This window comes from Somniosus microcephalus, unplaced genomic scaffold, assembly GCF_052327205.1.
Source record: "Somniosus microcephalus isolate GS21.2 unplaced genomic scaffold, FLI_Smic_1.0 unresolved_chr1, whole genome shotgun sequence".
In the NCBI taxonomy this organism is placed as follows: Eukaryota; Metazoa; Chordata; class Chondrichthyes; order Squaliformes; family Somniosidae; genus Somniosus; species Somniosus microcephalus.
The window spans coordinates 47,783,693-47,803,742 of NW_028225179.1; the positions used below are offsets into that span (position 1 = coordinate 47,783,693).

Consider the following 20,050-nt stretch of genomic DNA (forward strand, 5'->3'; position numbering starts at 1 on the left):
ACACACAAACTTGTCCTTTAAAGTATCTGCTAGTCCCGTTCCAAACTGGCAGTGTTTCGATAGCTTGCGCAGTTCCGTTAAATACTCAGCATTACTTTCATCTTTATGCTGGTTCCTTTTGTGAAACTTAAATCTTTCTGCTATCAGCAGTGGTGTGGGGTTTAAGTGGTCCTGTAGGATTGCCACTATGCTTTCAAAATCCTTTTCCACTGGCTTCTCTGGGGTTACTAGGTTTCGCAGTAAGCCATACGTTTTTGCACCCATGGAATTCAACAATACCAGTGCTTTCCTGGCATCTGGCACTTCATTCGCCTTGCAGTACACTTCTATGCGCTCTACATATGTCGCCCAATCTTCGACTTCATTGTCGAATGCTGTGACATTGCCACTCTTCGGCATCCCTGGGTGTGGCTAGACTGGCTAAAAATGGCGTCTCCCGCGCTTTCCCTTCTTCGCCGCTGTGGCTCAAAATGGCGTCTCCCGCGCTCTCCCTTCTTCTCCGCTGCGGCTCAAAAATGGCATCTCCCGCGCTCTCCCTTCTTCTCCGCTGCGGCTCAAATGGCGTCTCCCGCGCTTTCCTTACTTCCCCCGCGGACGCTGCTCAGCCCTTGAACACCGGCGCGTTTTCCTGCGCACCTCTCTCGTTGATGCCGCTCGGTCCTGAACCCCGGCTGCGCCCTGTGCGCTTTACCCTCTCTCTCTGCTCCCGTCGACGCTGCTCGGCCTTTTCCTCTGCCGTCGGTCGGCTCTAGTCGCCGCTGTGCGGGAAGGGTCTGCGCAGTACCTGTTGCCAGCCCGCCTCGCTGGAGTCTCCGCTGGATGGTCGACGCCTGTGCCTCTGGAATCGGCCTTCCTCTGCAGAGTTGCAGGTAGGTTCGAATCGCCTCGTCGCCAATGTTAAATCCGTGAATCTTGATGTATGGTGTCCTTCAAGAAATAGACAGAGACTGCAGAGTAACAATCAACAGGTGTTTACTGGATGAGGGTTACTCTAAAACTAACAGTACAGATCCCTACTCAGGGTTTATATACAGGTGTGGTCACTGCCGGTACTACAGTATGCAGGAGCTGTAAAAAGTAGTTCTCCCCTTAAAGGTACATACACTACAACGCTGGCCCTCTGCTCCCAAGCAATGGGATAACAGTGCCTTTTTCCGAGCCGTACTCACAGTTTCTAGTCCAAGAGCAATGAGGTAGGTTTCAAAGGACTGTAACCAGCGAACCCATGGGATCGGGGGCTCACCGGGTAGTGCAAGGAAGGGAGGAGGTGGTGGAAGAGATTTCAGCCATCCTTGTCGCCAAATGTTGCGTTTGCAAAGATAATCCAGAGACCGTCAGTGAGTTCAGTTCATGCTGCTTTTAATATGGCTGCCACACACACACACACTTGCAGGCACAAGCAATCGAATACCTATACACAATAAAATGATCACAGCACTATCAAACTCCATGTGCTCAGGCCAAGGCAATCGAGTCCCTATCACCAAATGTCAGACATAACAGTTCTATCGCAGCCGTGCCTTCGATCTATTTTATTTCCTTTCCAGTTTGAAAAAGGGTTAGACCCGAAACGTCGACTCTAATTTCTCTCCACGGATGTTGCCTGGCCTGCTGAGTTTTTCCAGCATTTTCTGTTGTTATTTCGGATTTCCAACATCAGCAGTATTTTGCTAATGAACCCACTGGCCTCACCCAGCCAAAAGGCAGCCAGTTTTTTTTTCCCAACACAAAGACCGAAAGATATGTCCCAGACTTAGGGCCATTAATCCAATACACATGGGTCTGAGGATGACTCATCACAGATTAAGCACCGGAGTGCTCAGAAGCAAATGGATTTTAAAGATTGGTGGGAACAGGGGCAGGCAGACTACTTTAAAGATAGAAAATAACAACAGAGAATGATGGAAAAACTCAGCAGGTCAGGCAACATCCGTGGAGAGAAATTTGAGTTGACGTTTCGGGTTGAAACCCTTCTTCAAAACTATAAAGATAGACTCTTTTCCACCATTCTCTCTCTCTCCCTCCCTGCTCCTACAAGATCGAACTAACAAGTACCAGAGAAGCTGACGAGCACAGCAATCGAAACCGACCACGTGTGGGGTAAGCATAGTCTCTCAGAAGTGAAGTTTTTGGGCTAACCCGAGGGGGGGGGGCAGAGCTTTGTTTGGTTCAGCCAGGCGAAAGGGGTTTATGCGACTGGGTAATTCGTTGGTAGGGGTGGAATTAGAGTCCACCATAGCAACAAGGGAATTACTGCATGTTATAGTCCCCAGTTGTGTACTGTATGTATGTTGATTGTAACCTGGATCTTATTCTCCACAGGGACAGTGATTTCGTTTAGTAGTGCATGTTTTAGCCAGTGTATGTTAGACCAAATAAATACAAGTTTGATTTTTCACCGAAGTGTTCCTGTCCGTGATTTATTCCATTTACACTCTGAATAATAATTCCTGGGTATAGAACTTCCGTAAGGCGGGGGCGATTCAGACCGTCCATCTAGCAATCGGGCTAGGATCAAAAACCACTTCCATTCCTGTCTCTGAGTGCAGTGATGCAGAGAGACAGCAGCGGAGGGACATAGAAAACATAGAAACATAGAAGATAGGAGCAGGAGTAGGCCATTCGGCCCCTCGAGCCTGCTCCGCCATTCAATGAGATCATGGCTGATCATCCAAATTCAGTACCCGGTCCCTGCTTTCTCCCCATACCCCTTGATCCCTTTAGCCTTAAGAAATATATCCAACTGCTTCTTGAATATATTTAATGAATTGGCCTCCACTGCCTTCTGTGGTAGAGAATTCCACAGGTTCACCACTCTCTGGGTGAAGAAATTCCTCCTCATCTCTGTCCTAAATGGCTTACCCCTTATCCTTAGACTGTGACCCCTGGTTCTGGACTCCCCGGCCATCGGGAACATCCTTCCTGCATCTAGTCTGTCTAGTCCTGTTAGAATTTTATAAGTTTCAATGAGGTCCCCTCTCATTCTTCTAAACTCCAGCAAGTATAAGTCCAATCGACCCAATCTCTCCTCATACGTCATTCCTGCCATCCCAGGTATCAGCCTGGTGAATCTTCGCTGCACTCCCTCCATGGCAAGAACATCCTTCCTCAGGTAAGGCGACCAAAACTGCACACAATATTCAAGATGTGGTCTCACCAAGGCCCTGTACAACTGCAGCAAGACATCCTTGATCCTGTACTTAAACCCTCTCGCTACGAAGGCCAACATACCATTTGCCTTCTTAACCGCCTGCTGCACCTGCATGCTTACCTTCAGCGACTGGTGCACAAGGACACCCAGGTCTCGTTGCACTTCCCCTTTTCCCAATCTATTGCCATTCAGATAATAATCTGCCTTCTTGTTTTTGACACCAAAGTGGATAACCTCGCATTTATCCACATTATACTGCATCTGCCATGCTTCTGCCCAATCACCCAACCTGTCCAAATCATACTGGAGTTTCACGGCATCCTCCTCACAGCACACACGCCCACCCAGCTTTGTGTCATCTGCAAACTTGGAGATATATGTGATGTGACTGATGTGACTGAATCGTCTCGCCCCCGCCCCCGCCCAGTGCCCCTCGCTCTGGGTCTCTCCCAGTGTCGGTGAGTCTTCAAAAATAATTACCGAGAATTAAAAAAAAGAAATGCCTCTCACCAATCCTCCACGTCGCTTGTCATGCCCTTCAGCTTCCCCACAGCAAGGTTGTAGGAGGAGTGGGGGTGTCCCTGGTCGGCAGCTTTTCTGTAGAGTGCGCGGGAGAATTACCGTCAGACCATGCAATTAGCAGCAGCCACTTGTGTTGATGCAGCGTGTTTCAAGTACGGGCAATCAGCCCCAGTCGTTTGACAGTAAGTGTGACCCGGTTCAAAAACGACACCCAGCCAAAGACGGAGAGATTCGGGAGGGGTGACTGAAGGCGCGGTTGATGAAGTGGGTATTGAGGGTGAAGATGATTTGATAATCCAGGTCCGACGCTCCCCGGTTGCCAGTACTGAGGGAGCGCCGCACTGTCAGAGGGGCAGTACTGAGGGAGCGCCGCACTGTCGGAGGGGCAGTACTGAGGGAGCGCCGCAGTGTCGGAGGGGCAGTACTAAGGGAGCGCTGCACTGTCGGAGCGGCAGTACTGAGGGAGCGCCGCACTGTCGGAGGGGCAGTACTGAGGGAGTGCTGCACTATCAGAGGGTCAGTACTGCGGGAGCGCTGCACTGTCGGAGGGGCAGTACTGAGGGAGCGCTGCACTGTCGGAGGGGCAGTACTGAGGGAGCGCTGCACTGTCGGAGGGGCAGTACTGAGGGAGCGCTGCACTGTTGGAGGGGCAGTACTGAGGGAGCGGTGCACTGTCGGAGGGGCAGTACTGAGGGAGCGGTGCATGTTCGGAGGGGCAGTACTGAGGGAGTGGTGCACTGTCGGAGGGGCAGCACTGAGGGAGCGCCGCACTGTCGGAGGGACAGTACTGAGAGAGCGCTGCACTGTCTGAGGGGCAGTACTGAGGGAGTGCGGCACTGTGGGAGGGTCAGTACTGAGGGAGTGCTGCACTGTCGGAGGGGCAATGCTGAGGGGGCGCTGCACTGCCAGAGGGTCAATACTGAGGGAGCGCCGCACTGTCGGAGGGGCAGTACTGAGGGAGCGATGCACTGTCGGAGGGGCAGTACTGAGGGAGTGCTGCACTGTCCGAGGGGCAGTATTGAGGGAGTGCTGCACTGTCGGAGGGGCAGTACAGAGGGAGGGCTGCACTGTCGGAGGGGCAGTACTGAGGGAGCGCTGCACTGTCGGAGGGGCAGTACTGAGGGAGCGGTGCACTGTCGGAGGGGCAGTACTGAGGGAGCGGTGCACTGTCGGAGGGGCAGTACTGAGGGAGCGGTGCACTGTCGGAGGGGCAGTACTGAGGGAGCGGTGCACGTTCAGAGGGGCAGTAATGAGGGGGCGGTGCACTGTCGGAGGGGCAGCACTGAGAGAGTGCCGCACTGTCGGAGGGTCAATACTGAGGGAGCGCCGCACTGTCGGAGGGGCAGTACTGAGGGAGCGCTGCACTGTCCGAGGGGCAGTACTGAGGGAGTGCTGCACTGTGGGAGGGTCAATACAGAGGGAGTGCTGCACTGTCAGAGGGGCAATACTCAGGGGGCGCTGCACTGTCAGAGGGTCAATACTGAGGAAGCGCCGCACTGTCGGAGGGGCAGTACTGAGGGAGCGATGCACTGTCGGAGGGGCAGTACTGAGGGAGTGCTGCACTATCCGAGGGGCAGTATTGAGGGAGTGCTGCACTGTCGGAGGGGCAGTACAGAGGGAGCGCTGCACTGTCCGAGGGGCAGTACTGAGGGAGTGCTGCACTGTCGGAGGGGCAGTACTGAGGGAGCGGTGCACTGTCGGAGGGGCAGTACTGAGGGAGCGCTGCACTGTCGGAGGGGCAGTCCTGAGGGAGTGGTGCACTGGCAGAGGGGCAGCACTGAGGGAGTGACGCACTGTCCGAGGGGCAGTACTGAGGGAGTGCTGCACTGTGGGAGGGTCAGTACTGAGGGAGTGCTGCACTGTCGGAGGGGGCAATACTGAGGGGGCGCTGCACTGTCAGAGGGACAATACTGAGGGAGCGCCGCACTGTCGGAGGGGCAGTACTGAGGGAGCGATGCACTATCGGAGGGGCAGCACTGAGGGAGTGCTGCACTGTCCGAGGGGCAGTATTGAGGGAGTGCTGCACTATCGGAGGGGCAGTACAGAGGGAGGGCTGCACTGTCGGAGGGGCAGTACTGAGGGAGCGCTGCACTGTCGGAGGGGCAGTACGGAGGGAGTGCTGCACTGTCGGAGGGGCAGTACTGAGGGAGGGCTGCACTGTTGGAGGTGCAATACTGAGGGAGCGGTGCACTGTTGGAGGGGCAGTACTGAGGGAGCGGTGCACTGTCGGAAGGGCAGTACTGAGGGAGTGGTGCACTGTCCGAGGGGCCGTACTGAGGGAGTGCTGCACTGTGGGAGGGTCAGTACTGAGGGAGCGCCGCACTGTCGGAGAGGCAATACTGAGGGGGCGCTGCACTGTCCGAGGGGCCGTACTGAGGGAGTGCTGCACTGTGGGAGGGTCAGTACTGAGGGAGTGCTGCACTGTCGGAGAGGCAGTACTGAGGGAGTGCTGCACTGTCGGAGGGGCAATACTGAGGGAGCGCCACACTGTCGGAGGGTCAATATTGAGGGAGCGCCGCACTGTTGGAGGGGCCGTACTGAGGGAGCGCTGCACTGTTGGAGGGGCAGTATTGAGGGAGCGCTGCACTGTCCGAGGGGCAGTACTGAGGGAGCGCTGCACTGTCGGAGGGGCAATACTCAGGAGGCGCTGCACTGTCAGAGGGTCAATACTGAGGGAGCGCCGCACTGTCGGATGGGCAGTACTGAGGGAGCGCTGCACTGTCCGAGGGGCAGTACTGAGGGAGCGCTGCACTGTCGGAGGGGCAATACTGAGGGAGCGCCACACTGTCGGAGGGGCAGTACCGAGGGAGCGCTGCACTGTCGCCGGGGCAGTACTGAGGGAGTGCTACACTGTCGGAGGGGCAGTACTAAGGGAGCACCGCACTGTCGGAGGGGCAGTACTGAGGGAGTGCCGCACTGTCGGAGGGGCTGTACTGAGGGAGCACCGCACTGTCGGAGGAGCAGTACTGAGGGAGCGCTGCACTGTCGGAGGGTCTGTACTGAGGGAGCGGTGCACTGTCGGAGGGGCAGTACTGAGGGAGTGCTGCACTGTGGGAGGGTCAATACTGAAGGAGTGCTGCACTGTCGGAGGGGCAATACTGAGGGGGCGCTGCACTGTGAGAGGGTCAATACTGAGGGAGTGGTGCACTGTCGGAGGGGCAGTACTGAGGGAGCGCTGCTCTGTCCGAGGGGCAGCACTGAGGGAGTCCCACATCGTTGGAGGGTCAATACTTAGGGAGCGCTGCACTGTCGGAGGGGCAGTACTGAGGGAGTGGTGCACTGTCGGAGGGGCAGCACTGAGGGAGTGCCGCACTGTCGGAGTGTCAATACTGAGGCAGCGCCGCACTGTCGGAGGGGCAGTACTGGGGGGGTGCTGCACTGTGGGAGGGTTAATACTGAGGGAGTGCTGCACTGTCGGAGGGGCAATACTGAGGGGGCGCTGCACTGTCAGAGGGTCAATACTGAGGGAGCGCCACACTGTCGGAGAGGCAGTACCGAGGGAGCGCTGCACTGTCGCCGGGGCAGTACTGAGGGAGCGCTACACTGTCGGAGGGGCAGTACTAAGGGAGCACCGCACTGTCGGAGGGGCAGTACTGAGGGAGCGGTGCACTGTCGGAGGGGCAGTACTGAGGGAGCGTTGCACTGTCGGAGGGACAGTACTGAGGGAGTGGTGCACTGTCGGAGAGGCAGCACTGAGGGAGTTCCGCACTGTCGGAGGGGCAGTACTGAGGGAGGGCTACACTGTCGGAGGGGCAGTCCTGAGGGAGTGCCGCACTGTCCGAGGGTCAGCACTGAGGGAGCGCTGCACTGTCGGAGGGGCAGTACGAAGGGAGCACCGCACTGTCGGAGGGGCAGGACTGAGGGCGTGCCGCACTGTCCGAGTGTCAGTACTGAGGGAGCGCTGCACTGTCACAGGGGCAGTACTGAGGGAGCGCCGCACTGTTGGAGGGGCAGTACTGAGGGAGCGCCGCACTGTCGGAGGAGCAGTACTGAGGGAGCGCCGCACTGTTGGAGGGTATGTACTGAGGGAGCGATCCACTGTCGGAGGGGCAGTACTGAGGGAGCGCTGCACTGTCGGAGGGGCAGTACTGAGGGAACGGTGCACTTTCAGATTGGCAGTACTGAGGGAGCAATGCACTGTTGGAGGGGCAGTACTGAGGGAGTGGTGCACTGTCGGAGTGGCAGTATTGAGGGAGCGGTGCACGTTCGGAGGGTCAGTACTGAGGGAGTGGTGCACTGTCGGAAGGGCAGCACTGAGGGAGTCCCACAATGTTGGAGGGTCAATACTTAGGGAGCGCCGCACTGTCAGAGGGGCAGTACTGAGGGAGCGCTGCACTGTCCGAGGGGCAGTAGTGAGGGAGTGGTGCACTGTCGGAGGGGCAGCACTGAGGGAGTGCCGCACTGTCGGAGGGTCAATACTGAGGCAGCGCCGCACTGTCGGAGGGGCAGTACTGAGGGAGCGCTGCTCTGTCCGAGGGGCAGTACTGATGGAGTGCTGCACTGTCGGAGGGGCAATACTGAGGGGGCGCTGCACTGTCAGAGGGTCGATACTGGGGGAGCCCCGCACTGTCGGAGGGACAGTACTGAGGGAGTGCTGCTCTGTCGGAGGGGCAGTACAGAGGGCGGGCTGCACTGTCGGAGGGGCAGTACTGAGGGAGTGCGGCACTGTTCGACGGTCAGTACTGAGGGAGCACTGCACTGTCGGAGGGGCAATACTAAGGGAGCATCGCACTGTCGGAGAGGCAGTACTGAGGGAGTGCTGCAGTGTCGGAGGGGCAGTACTGAGGGAGCGCCGCACTGTCGGAGGAGCAGTACTGAGGGAGTGCTGCACTATCGGAGGGTCTGTACTGAGGGAGCGATGCACTGTCAGAGGAGCAGTACTGAGGGAGCGCTGCACAGTCGGAGGGGCAGTACTGAGTGATCGGTGCACTTTCGGAGGGGCAGTTCTGAGGGAGCGGTGCACTGTCGGAGGGGCAGTACTGAGGGAGTGGTGCACTGTCGGAGAGGCAGCACTGAAGGAGTCCTGCACTGTCGGAGGGTCAATACTGAGGGAGCGCCGCACTGACAGAGGGGCAGTACTGAGGGAATGCTGCACTGTCAGAGGGGCAGTACTGAGGGAATGCTGCACTGTTGCAGGGGCAATACTGAGGGGGCGCTGCACTGTCAGTGGGTTAATACTGAGGGAGCGCCACACAGTCGGAGGGGCAGTAATGAGGGAGTGCCGCACTGTCCGAGGGTCAGTACTGAGGGAGCGCTGCACTGTCGGAGGGGCAGTACTAATGGAGCACCGCACTGTCGGAGGCGCAGTACTGGGGGAACGCCTCACTGTCGGAGGGGCAGTACTGAGGGAGCGATGCACTGTCAGAGGGGCAGTACTGAGGGAGCGCTGCACTGTCGGAGGGGCAGTACTGAGGGAGCGGTGCACTTTCGGAGGGGCAGTACTGAGGGAGCGGTGCACTGTCGGAGGGGCAGTACTGAGGGAGCGGTGCACTGTCGGAGGGGCAGTATTGAGGGAGTGCTGCACTGTGGTTGGGTTAATACTGAGGGAGTGCTGCACTGTCGGAGGGTCAATACTCAGGGGGCTCTGCACTGTCAGAGGGTCAATACTGAGGGAGTGCTGCACTGTCGGAGCGTCAATACTGAGGGAGTGCTGCACTGTCGGAGGGGCAATACTGAGGGGGCGCTGCACTGTCAGAGGGTCAATACTCAGGGGGCGCTGCACTGTCGCCGGGGCAGTACTGCGGGAGTGCTACACTGTCGGAGGGGCAGTACTAAGGGAGCACCGCACTGTCGGAGGGGCAGTACTGAGGGAGTGCCGCACTGTCGGAGGGGCTGTACTGAGGGAGCACCGCACTGTCGGAGGAGCAGTACTGAGGGAGCACCGCACTGTCGGAGGAGCAGTACTGAGGGAGCGCTGCACTGTCGGCGGGTCTGTACTGAGGGAGCGGTGCACTGTCGGAGGGGCAGTACTGAGGGAGTGCCGCACTGTCGGAGGGGCTGTACTGAGGGAGCACCGCACTGTCGGAGGAGCAGTACTGAGGGAGCGCCGCACTGTCGGAGGAGCAGTACTGAGGGAGCGCTGCACTGTCGGCGGGTCTGTACTGAGGGAGCGGTGCACTGTCGGAGGGGCAGTACTGAGGGAGCGGTGCACTGTCGGAGGGGCAGTATTGAGGGAGTGCTGCACTGTGGGAGGGTCAATACTGAAGGAGTGCTGCACTGTCGGAGGGGCAATACTGAGGGGGCGCTGCACTGTGAGAGGGTCAATACTGAGGGAGTGGTGCACTGTCGGAGGGGCAGTACTGAGGGAGCGCTGCTCTGTCCGAGGGGCAGCACTGAGGGAGTCCCACATCGTTGGAGGGTCAATACTTAGGGAGCGCTGCACTGTCGGAGGGGCAGTACTGAGGGAGTGGTGCACTGTCGGAGGGGCAGCACTGAGGGAGTGCCGCACTGTCGGAGTGTCAATACTGAGGCAGCGCCGCACTGTCGGAGGGGCAGTACTGGGGGGGTGCTGCACTGTGGGAGGGTTAATACTGAGGGAGTGCTGCACTGTCGGAGGGGCAATACTGAGGGGGCGCTGCACTGTCAGAGGGTCAATACTGAGGGAGCGCCACACTGTCGGAGAGGCAGTACCGAGGGAGCGCTGCACTGTCGCCGGGGCAGTACTGAGGGAGCGCTACACTGTCGGAGGGGCAGTACTGAGGGAGCGGTGCACTGTCGGAGGGGCAGTACTGAGGGAGCGTTGCACTGTCGGAGGGACAGTACTGAGGGAGTGGTGCACTGTCGGAGAGGCAGCACTGAGGGAGTTCCGCACTGTTGGAGGGTCAATACTGAGGGAGCACCGCACTGTCGGAGGGTCAGTACTGAGGGAGTGCTGGACTGTCCGAGAGGCAGTATTGAGGGAGTGCTGCACTGTTGGAGGGGCAGTACTGAGGGAGGGCTACACTGTCGGAGGGGCAGTCCTGAGGGAGTGCCGCACTGTCCGAGGGTCAGCACTGAGGGAGCGCTGCACTGTCGGAGGGGCAGTACGAAGGGAGCACCGCACTGTCGGAGGGGCAGGACTGAGGGCGTGCCGCACTGTCCGAGTGTCAGTACTGAGGGAGCGCTGCACTGTCACAGGGGCAGTACTGAGGGAGCGCCGCACTGTTGGAGGGGCAGTACTGAGGGAGCGCCGCACTGTCGGAGGAGCAGTACTGAGGGAGCGCCGCACTGTTGGAGGGTATGTACTGAGGGAGCGATGCACTGTCGGAGGGGCAGTACTGAGGGAGCGCTGCACTGTCGGAGGGGCAGTACTGAGGGAACGGTGCACTTTCAGATTGGCAGTACTGAGGGAGCAATGCACTGTCGGAGGGGCAGTACTGAGGGAGTGGTGCACTGTCGGAGTGGCAGTATTGAGGGAGCGGTGCACGTTCGGAGGGTCAGTACTGAGGGAGTGGTGCACTGTCGGAAGGGCAGCACTGAGGGAGTCCCACAATGTTGGAGGGTCAATACTTAGGGAGCGCCGCACTGTCAGAGGGGCAGTACTGAGGGAGCGCTGCACTGTCCGAGGGGCAGTAGTGAGGGAGTGGTGCACTGTCGGAGGGGCAGCACTGAGGGAGTGCCGCACTGTCGGAGGGTCAATACTGAGGCAGCGCCGCACTGTCGGAGGGGCAGTACTGAGGGAGCGCTGCTCTGTCCGAGGGGCAGTACTGATGGAGTGCTGCACTGTCGGAGGGGCAATACTGAGGGGGCGCTGCACTGTCAGAGGGTCGATACTGGGGGAGCCCCGCACTGTCGGAGGGACAGTACTGAGGGAGTGCTGCTCTGTCGGAGGGGCAGTACAGAGGGCGGGCTGCACTGTCGGAGGGGCAGTACTGAGGGAGTGCGGCACTGTTCGACGGTCAGTACTGAGGGAGCACTGCACTGTCGGAGGGGCAATACTAAGGGAGCATCGCACTGTCGGAGAGGCAGTACTGAGGGAGTGCTGCAGTGTCGGAGGGGCAGTACTGAGGGAGCGCCGCACTGTCGGAGGAGCAGTACTGAGGGAGTGCTGCACTATCGGAGGGTCTGTACTGAGGGAGCGATGCACTGTCAGAGGAGCAGTACTGAGGGAGCGCTGCACAGTCGGAGGGGCAGTACTGAGTGATCGGTGCACTTTCGGAGGGGCAGTTCTGAGGGAGCGGTGCACTGTCGGAGGGGCAGTACTGAGGGAGTGGTGCACTGTCGGAGAGGCAGCACTGAAGGAGTCCTGCACTGTCGGAGGGTCAATACTGAGGGAGCGCCGCACTGACAGAGGGGCAGTACTGAGGGAATGCTGCACTGTCAGAGGGGCAGTACTGAGGGAATGCTGCACTGTTGGAGGGGCAATACTGAGGGGGCGCTGCACTGTCAGTGGGTTAATACTGAGGGAGCGCCACACAGTCGGAGGGGCAGTAATGAGGGAGTGCCGCACTGTCCGAGGGTCAGTACTGAGGGAGCGCTGCACTGTCGGAGGGGCAGTACTAATGGAGCACCGCACTGTCGGAGGCGCAGTACTGGGGGAACGCCTCACTGTCGGAGGGGCAGTACTGAGGGAGCGATGCACTGTCAGAGGGGCAGTACTGAGGGAGCGCTGCACTGTCGGAGGGGCAGTACTGAGGGAGCGGTGCACTTTCGGAGGGGCAGTACTGAGGGAGCGGTGCACTGTCGGAGGGGCAGTACTGAGGGAGCGGTGCACTGTCGGAGGGGCAGTATTGAGGGAGTGCTGCACTGTGGTTGGGTTAATACTGAGGGAGTGCTGCACTGTCGGAGGGTCAATACTGAGGGAGTGCTGCACTGTCGGAGGGGCAATACTGAGGGGGCGCTGCACTGTCAGAGGGTCAATACTGAGGGAGTGATGCACTGTCGGAAGGGCTGTACTGAGGGAGTGGTGCACTGTTGGAGGGGCAGCACTGAGGGAGTGCCGCACTGTCGGAGGGTCAATACTGAAGCAGTGCCTCACTGTCGGAGGGGCAGTACTGAGGGAGCGCTGCTCTGTCCGAGGGGCAGCACTGAGGGAGTCCCACATTTTTGGAGAGTCAATACTTAGGGAGCGCCGCACTGTCGGAGGGGCAGTACTGAGGGAGTGGTGCACTGTCCAAGGGGCAGTACTGAGGGAGTGGTGCACTGTCCAAGGGGCAGTATTGAGGGGGTGCTGCACTGTCGGAGGGGCAATACTGAGGGGGTGCTGCACTGTCAGAGGGTCAATACTGAGGGAGCGCCACACTGTCGGAGGGGCATTACTGAGGGAGCGCTGCACTGTCGCAGGGGCAGTACTGAGGGAGTGCTGGACTGTCCGAGGAGCAGTACTGAGGGAGTGCTGCACGGTCGGAGGGGCAGTACTGAGGGAGCGCCACACTGTCGGAGGAGCAGTACAGACGGAGGGCTGCACTGTCGGAGGGGCAGTACTGAGGGCGCGCTGCACTGTCGGAGGGGCAGGACTGAGGGAGTGCTGCACTGTGGTTGGGTTAATACTGAGGGAGTGCTGCACTGTCGGAGGGGCAATACTCAGGAGGCGCTGCACTGTCAGAGGGTCAATACTGAGGGAGCGCCGCACTGTCGGAGGGGCAGTACTGAGGGAGCACTGCACTGTCGGATGGGCAGTACTGAGGGAGCGCTGCACTGTCCGAGGGGCAGTACTGAGGGAGCGCTGCACTGTCGGAGGGGCAATACTGAGGGGGCGCTGCACTGTCAGAGGGTCAATACTGAGGGAGCGCCACACTGTCGGAGGGGCAGTACCGAGGGAGCGCTGCACTGTCGCCGGGGCAGTACTGCGGGAGTGCTACACTGTCGGAGGGGCAGTACTAAGGGAGCACCGCACTGTCGGAGGGGCAGTACTGAGGGAGTGCCGCACTGTCGGAGGGGCTGTACTGAGGGAGCACCGCACTGTCGGAGGAGCAGTACTGAGGGAGCGCTGCACTGTTGGAGGGTCTGTACTGAGGGAGCGGTGCACTGTCGGAGGGGCAGTACTGAGGGAGCGGTGCACTGTCGGAGGGGCAGTATTGAGGGAGTGCTGCACTGTCGGAGGGTCAATACTGAGGGAGTGCTGCACTGTCGGAGGGTCAATACTGAGGGAGTGCTGCACTGTCGGAGGGTCAATACTGAGGGAGCGCTGCACTGTCAGAGGGTCAATACTGAGGGAGTGCTGCACTGTCGGAGGGGCAGTACTGAGGGAGCGATGCACTGTCGGAAGGGCTGTACTGAGGGAGTGGTGCACTGTTGGAGGGGCAGCACTGAGGGAGTGCCGCACTGTCGGAGGGTCAATACTGAAGCAGTGCCTCACTGTCGGAGGGGCAGTACTGAGGGAGCGCTGCTCTGTCCGAGGGGCAGCACTGAGGGAGTCCCACATTTTTGGAGAGTCAATACTTAGGGAGCGCCGCACTGTCGGAGGGGCAGTACTGAGGGAGTGCTGCACTGTCCGAGGGGCAGTACTGAGGGAGTGGTGCACTGTCCAAGGGGCAGTATTGAGGGGGTGCTGCACTGTCGGAGGGGCAATACTGAGGGGGTGCTGCACTGTCAGAGGGTCAATACTGAGGGAGCGCCACACTGTCGGAGGGGCATTACTGAGGGAGCGCTGCACTGTCGCAGGGGCAGTACTGAGGGAGTGCTGGACTGTCCGAGGGGCAGTACTGAGGGAGTGCTGCACGGTCGGAGGGGCAGTACTGAGGGAGCGCCACACTGTCGGAGGAGCAGTACAGACGGAGGGCTGCACTGTCGGAGGGGCAGTACTGAGGGCGCGCTGCACTGTCGGAGGGGCAGGACTGAGGGAGTGCTGCACTGTGGTTGGGTTAATACTGAGGGAGTGCTGCACTGTCGGAGGGGCAATACTCAGGAGGCGCTGCACTGTCAGAGGGTCAATACTGAGGGAGCGCCGCACTGTCGGAGGGGCAGTACTGAGGGAGCACTGCACTGTCGGATGGGCAGTACTGAGGGAGCGCTGCACTGTCCGAGGGGCAGTACTGAGGGAGCGCTGCACTGTCGGAGGGGCAATACTGAGGGGGCGCTGCACTGTCAGAGGGTCAAAACTGAGGGAGCGCCACACTGTCGGAGGGGCAGTACCGAGGGAGCGCTGCACTGTCGCCGGGGCAGTACTGAGGGAGTGCTACACTGTCGGAGGGGCAGTACTAAGGGAGCACCGCACTGTCGGAGGGGCAGTACTGAGGGAGTGCCGCACTGTCGGAGGGTCTGTACTGAGGGAGCACCGCACTGTCGGAGGAGCAGTACTGAGGGAGCGCTGCACTGTCGGAGGGTCTGTACTGAGGGAGCGGTGCACTGTCGGAGGGGCAGTACTGAGGGAGCGGTGCACTGTCGGAGGGGCAGTATTGAGGGAGTGCTGCACTGTGGGAGGGGCAATACTGAGGGGGCGCTGCACTGTGAGAGGGTCAATACTGAGGGAGTGGTGCACTGTCGGAGGGGCAGTACTGAGGGAGCGCTGCTCTGTCCGAGGGGCAGCACTGAGGGAGTCCCACATCGTTGGAGGGTCAATACTTAGGGAGCGCTGCACTGTCGGAGGGGCAGTACTGAGGGAGTGCTGCACTGTCCGAGGGGCAGTACTGAGGGAGTGGTGCACTGTCGGAGGGGCAGCACTGAGGGAGTGCCGCACTGTCGGAGTGTCAATACTGAGGCAGCGCCGCACTGTCGGAGGGGCAGTACTGAGGGAGTGCTGCACTGTGGGAGGGTTAATACTGAGGGAGTGCTGCACTGTCGGAGGGGCAATACTCAGGGGGCGCTGCACTGTCAGAGGGTCAATACTGAGGGAGCGCCGCACTGTCCGAGGGGCAGTACTGAGGGAGCACCGCACTGTCGGATGGGCAGTACTGAGGGAGCGCTGCACTGTCCGAGGGGCAGTACTGAGGGAGCGCCGCACTGTCGGAGGGGCAATACTGAGGGGGCGCTGCACTGTCAGAGGGTCAATACTGAGGGAGCGCCACACTGTCGGAGAGGCAGTACCGAGGGAGCGCTGCACTGTCGCCGGGGCAGTACTGAGGGAGCGCTACACTGTCGGAGGGGCAGTACTAAGGGAGCACCGCACTGTCGGAGGGGCAGTACTGAGGGAGCGGTGCACTGTCGGAGGGGCAGTACTGAGGGAGCGTTGCACTGTCGGAGGGACAGTACTGAGGGAGTGGTGCACTGTCGGAGAGGCAGCACTGAGGGAGTTCCGCACTGTTGGAGGGTCAATACTGAGGGAGCACCGCACTGTCGGAGGGTCAGTACTGAGGGAGTGCTGGACTGTCCGAGAGGCAGTATTGAGGGAGTGCCGCACTGTCCGAGGGTCAGCACTGAGGGAGCGCTGCACTGTCGGAGGGGCAGTACGAAGGGAGCACCGCACTGTCGGAGGGGCAGTACTGAGGGCGTGCCGCACTGTCCGAGTGTCAGTACTGAGGGAGCGCTGCACTGTCACAGGGGCAGTACTGAGGGAGCGCCGCACTGTTGGAGGGGCAGTACTGAGGGAGCGCCGCACTGTCGGAGGAGCAGTACTGAGGGAGCGCCGCACTGTTGGAGGGTATGTACTGAGGGAGCGATGCACTGTCGGAGGGGCAGTACTGAGGGAGCGCTGCACTGTCGGAGGGGCAGTACTGAGGGAACGGTGCACTTTCAGATTGGCAGTACTGAGGGAGCAATGCACTGTCGGAGGGGCAGTACTGAGGGAGTGGTGCACTGTCGGAGTGGCAGTATTGAGGGAGCGGTGCACGTTCGGAGGGTCAGTACTGAGGGAGTGGTGCACTGTCGGAGAGGCAGTACTGAGGGAGTGCTGCAGTGTCGGAGGGGCAGTACTGAGGGAGCGCCGCACTGTCGGAGGAGCAGTACTGAGGGAGTGCTGCACTATCGGAGGGTCTGTACTGAGGGAGCGATGCACTGTCAGAGGAGCAGTACTGAGGGAGCGCTGCACAGTCGGAGGGGCAGTACTGAGTGATCGGTGCACTTTCGGAGGGGCAGTTCTGAGGGAGCGGTGCACTGTCGGAGGGGCAGTACTGAGGGAGTGGTGCACTGTCGGAGAGGCAGCACTGAAGGAGTCCTGCACTGTCGGAGGGTCAATACTGAGGGAGCGCCGCACTGACAGAGGGGCAGTACTGAGGGAATGCTGCACTGTCAGAGGGGCAGTACTGAGGGAATGCTGCACTGTTGGAGGGGCAATACTGAGGGGGCGCTGCACTGTCAGTGGGTTAATACTGAGGGAGCGCCACACAGTCGGAGGGGCAGTAATGAGGGAGCGCGGCACTGTCGGCGGGGCAGTCCTGAGGGAGTGCTGCACTGTCCGAGGGGCAGTATTGAGGGAGCGCTGCACTGTTGGAGCTGCAGAACTGAGGGAGGGCTGCACTGTCGGAGGGGCAGTACTGAGGGAGCGATGCAGTGTCGGAGGGGCAGTACTGAGGGAGTGCTGCAGTGTCTGAGGGGCAGTATTGAGGGAGTGCTGCACTGTCGAGGGGCAGTACAGAGGGAGGGCTGCACTGTCGGAGGGGCAGTACTGAGGGAGTGCCGCACTGTCCGAGGGTCAGTACTGAGGAAGCGCTGCACTGTCGGAGGGGCAGTACTGAGCGAGCACCGCACTGTTGGAGGGGCAGTACTGAGGGAGCGCCGCACTGTCGGAGGAGCAGTACTGAGCGAGTGCTGCACTGTCTGAGGAGCAGTACTGAGGGAGTGCTGCACTGTCGGAGGGTCTGTAATGAGGGAGCGATGCACTGTCGGACGGGCAGTACTGAGGGAGCGCTGCACTGTCGGAGGGGCAGTACTGAGGGAGCGGTGCACGTTCGGAGGGGCAGTACTGAGGGAGTGGTGCACTGTTGGAGGGGCAGCACTGAGGTTGTCCCGCACTGTCGGAGGGTCATTACTGAGGGAGCGCCGCACTGTCGGAGGGGCAGTACTGAGGGAGTGCTGCACTGTCGGAGGGGCAGTAGTGAGGGAGTGCCGCACTGTCCGAGGGTCAGTACTGAGGTAGCGCTGCACTGTCGGAGGGTCAGTACTAAGGGAGCACCGCACTGTCAGAGTGGCAGTACTGAGGGAACGCCGCACTGTCGGAGGGGCAGTAGTGAGGGAGCGCCGCACTGTCGGAGGGGCAGTACTGAGGGAGCGCCGCACTGTCGGAGGAGCAGTACTGAGGGAGCGCTGCACTGTCATGGGTCAGCATTGAGGGTGCGCTGCATTGTTGGAGATGCAGTACTGAGGGTGCGCTGCACTGTCGGAGGGGCAGTGCTGAGGGAGCGCCGCACTGTCGGAGTGGCAGTACTGAGGGAGCGCTGCACTGTCGGAGGGACATTACTGAGGGAGCACCACACTGTCGGAGGGGCAGTACTAAGGGAGTGCTGCACTGTCGGAGGGGCAGTACTGAGAGAGTGCTGCACTGTCAGTGGGGCAGGGCTGAGGGAGCGCTGCACTGTCGGAGGGGTGGTACTGAGGGAGCGCCGCACTGTCGGAGTGGCAGTACTGAGGGAGTGCCGCACTGTCGGAGGGGCAGTACTGAGGGAGCGCCACACTGTCGGAGGGGTGGTACTGAGGGAGCGCTGCACTGTCGGAGGGGCAGTACTGAGGTAGCGCTGCACTGTCGGAGGGGCAGTACTGAGGGAGTGCTGCACTGTCGGAGGAGCAGTAGTGAGGGAGCGCCGTACTGTTGGAGGGGCAGTAGTGAGAGAGCATTGCACTGTCAGAGGGGCAGGGCTGAGGGAGCGCTGCACTGTCAGAGTGGTAGTACTGAGGGAGCGCTGCACTGTTGGAGGGCCAGTACTGAGGGAGTGCTGCACTGTCGGAGGGACAGTACTGAGGGAGCGCCGCACTGTCGGAGGGGCAGTACTGAAGGAGTGCTGCTCTGCCTCTCCGACAGTTCAGCAAAGTTGGCTCATGATGCGAATTTAGCTTTGAGCGTGCCGCCCCTGGGTGAAGCCAGCTTGGTGGAACTGAAAGCGGGCGGTCCTCCCCATCACATCTCTCCGGCAGTCTACTCTCTGCCCCCTGTACCTGCAGGGGGCCTTCACACTGGGGCAAGGTGTCTCCGAAGAAGCCTTCGTACCTGAACCAACGCATCGCCACCTCTTCATCCTGCTCCACCCCCATACCTTGATAGATAAAAGGGGGAAAGAATACTTAGTTACCGGCAGCCTCTCTGGTGAGTGCAGAAGATGAAAGACCTTCCAAACAACGGCCCTCGTCTGACCCATACAGCATTGAACAATCAAAAGCAATGAGCAAAGCGCTTCGCGGCGAGATATCTGTACACGGACTGGTGTCTCTCAGTCCCTCTCTCTCAGGGAGATATCTGTACACTGACTGGTGTCTCTCAGTCCCTCTCTCAGGGAGATATCTGTACACTGACTGGTGTCTCTCAGTCCCTCTCTCTCAGGGAGATATCTGTACACTGACTGGTGTCTCTCAGTCCCTCTCCCTCAGGGTGATATCTGTACACTGACTGGTGTCTCTTAGTCTCTCTCTCTCAGGGAGATATCTGTACACTGACTGGTGTCTCTCAGTCCCTCTCTCAGGGAGATATCTGTACACTGACTGGTGTCTCTCAGTCCCTCTCTCTCAGGGAGATATCTGTACACTGACTGGTGTCTCTCAGTCCCTCTCTCAGGGAGATATCTGTACACTGACTGGTGTCTCTCAGTCCCTCTCTCTCAGGGAGATATCTGTACACTGACTGGTGTCTCTCAGTCCCTCTCCCTCAGGGAGATATCTGTACACTGACTGGCGTCTCTCAGTCCCTCTCTCTCAGGGAGATATCTGTACACTGACTGGTGTCTCTCAGTCCCTCTCCCTCAGGGAGATATCTGTACACTGACTGGTGTCTCTCGGTCCCTCTCTCTCAGGGAGATATCTGTACACTGACTGGTGTCTCTCAGTCCCTCTCCCTCAGGGTGATATCATAGAAACATAGCAACATAGAAGATAGGAGCAGGAGTAGGCCATTCGGCCCCTCGAGCCTGTTCCGCCATTCAATGAGATCATGGCTGATCATCCAAACTCAGTACCCTATCCCTGCTTTCTCCCCATATCCCTTGATCCCTTTAGCCTTAAGAAATATATCCAACTCTTTCTTGAATGTATTTAATGAACTGGCCTCCACTGCCTTCTGTGGCAGAGAATTCCACAGGTTCACCACTCTCTGGGTGAAGAAATTCCTCCTCATTTCAGTCTTAAATGGCTTACCCCTTATCCTTAGACTATGACCCCTGGTTCTGGATTCCCCAGCCATCAGAAACATCCTTCCTGCATCTAGTCTGTCCAGGCCTGACAGAATTTTATAGGTTTCGATGAGATCCCCTCTCAATCTTCTCAACTCCAGTGAGTATAAGCCCAATCGACACAATCTCTCCTCATACGTCATTCCTGCCATCCCAGGTATCAGCCTGGTGAATCTTCGCTGCACTCCCTCCATGGCAAGAACATCCTTCC

The 20,050-nt window shown here is 59.4% G+C and overlaps 1 protein-coding gene across 2 annotated transcripts in view; it reads right to left on the bottom strand.

Annotated features, from left to right (window-relative positions):
- The window catches only part of LOC147094908 (uncharacterized), an 84,453-nt gene that overhangs the window by 52,181 nt on the left and 12,222 nt on the right, over positions 1-20,050 (bottom strand). For both annotated transcript variants that reach the window (XM_085974535.1, XM_085974533.1), the window contains exons 3-4: positions 18,669-18,714; positions 3,662-3,748 (exon numbers count right to left, since the gene is read on the bottom strand). In XM_085974535.1, the coding sequence (XP_085830661.1) occupies positions 3,662-3,748; positions 18,669-18,714 (133 nt within the window). The remainder of the gene's footprint in view (positions 1-3,661; positions 3,749-18,668; positions 18,715-20,050) is intronic.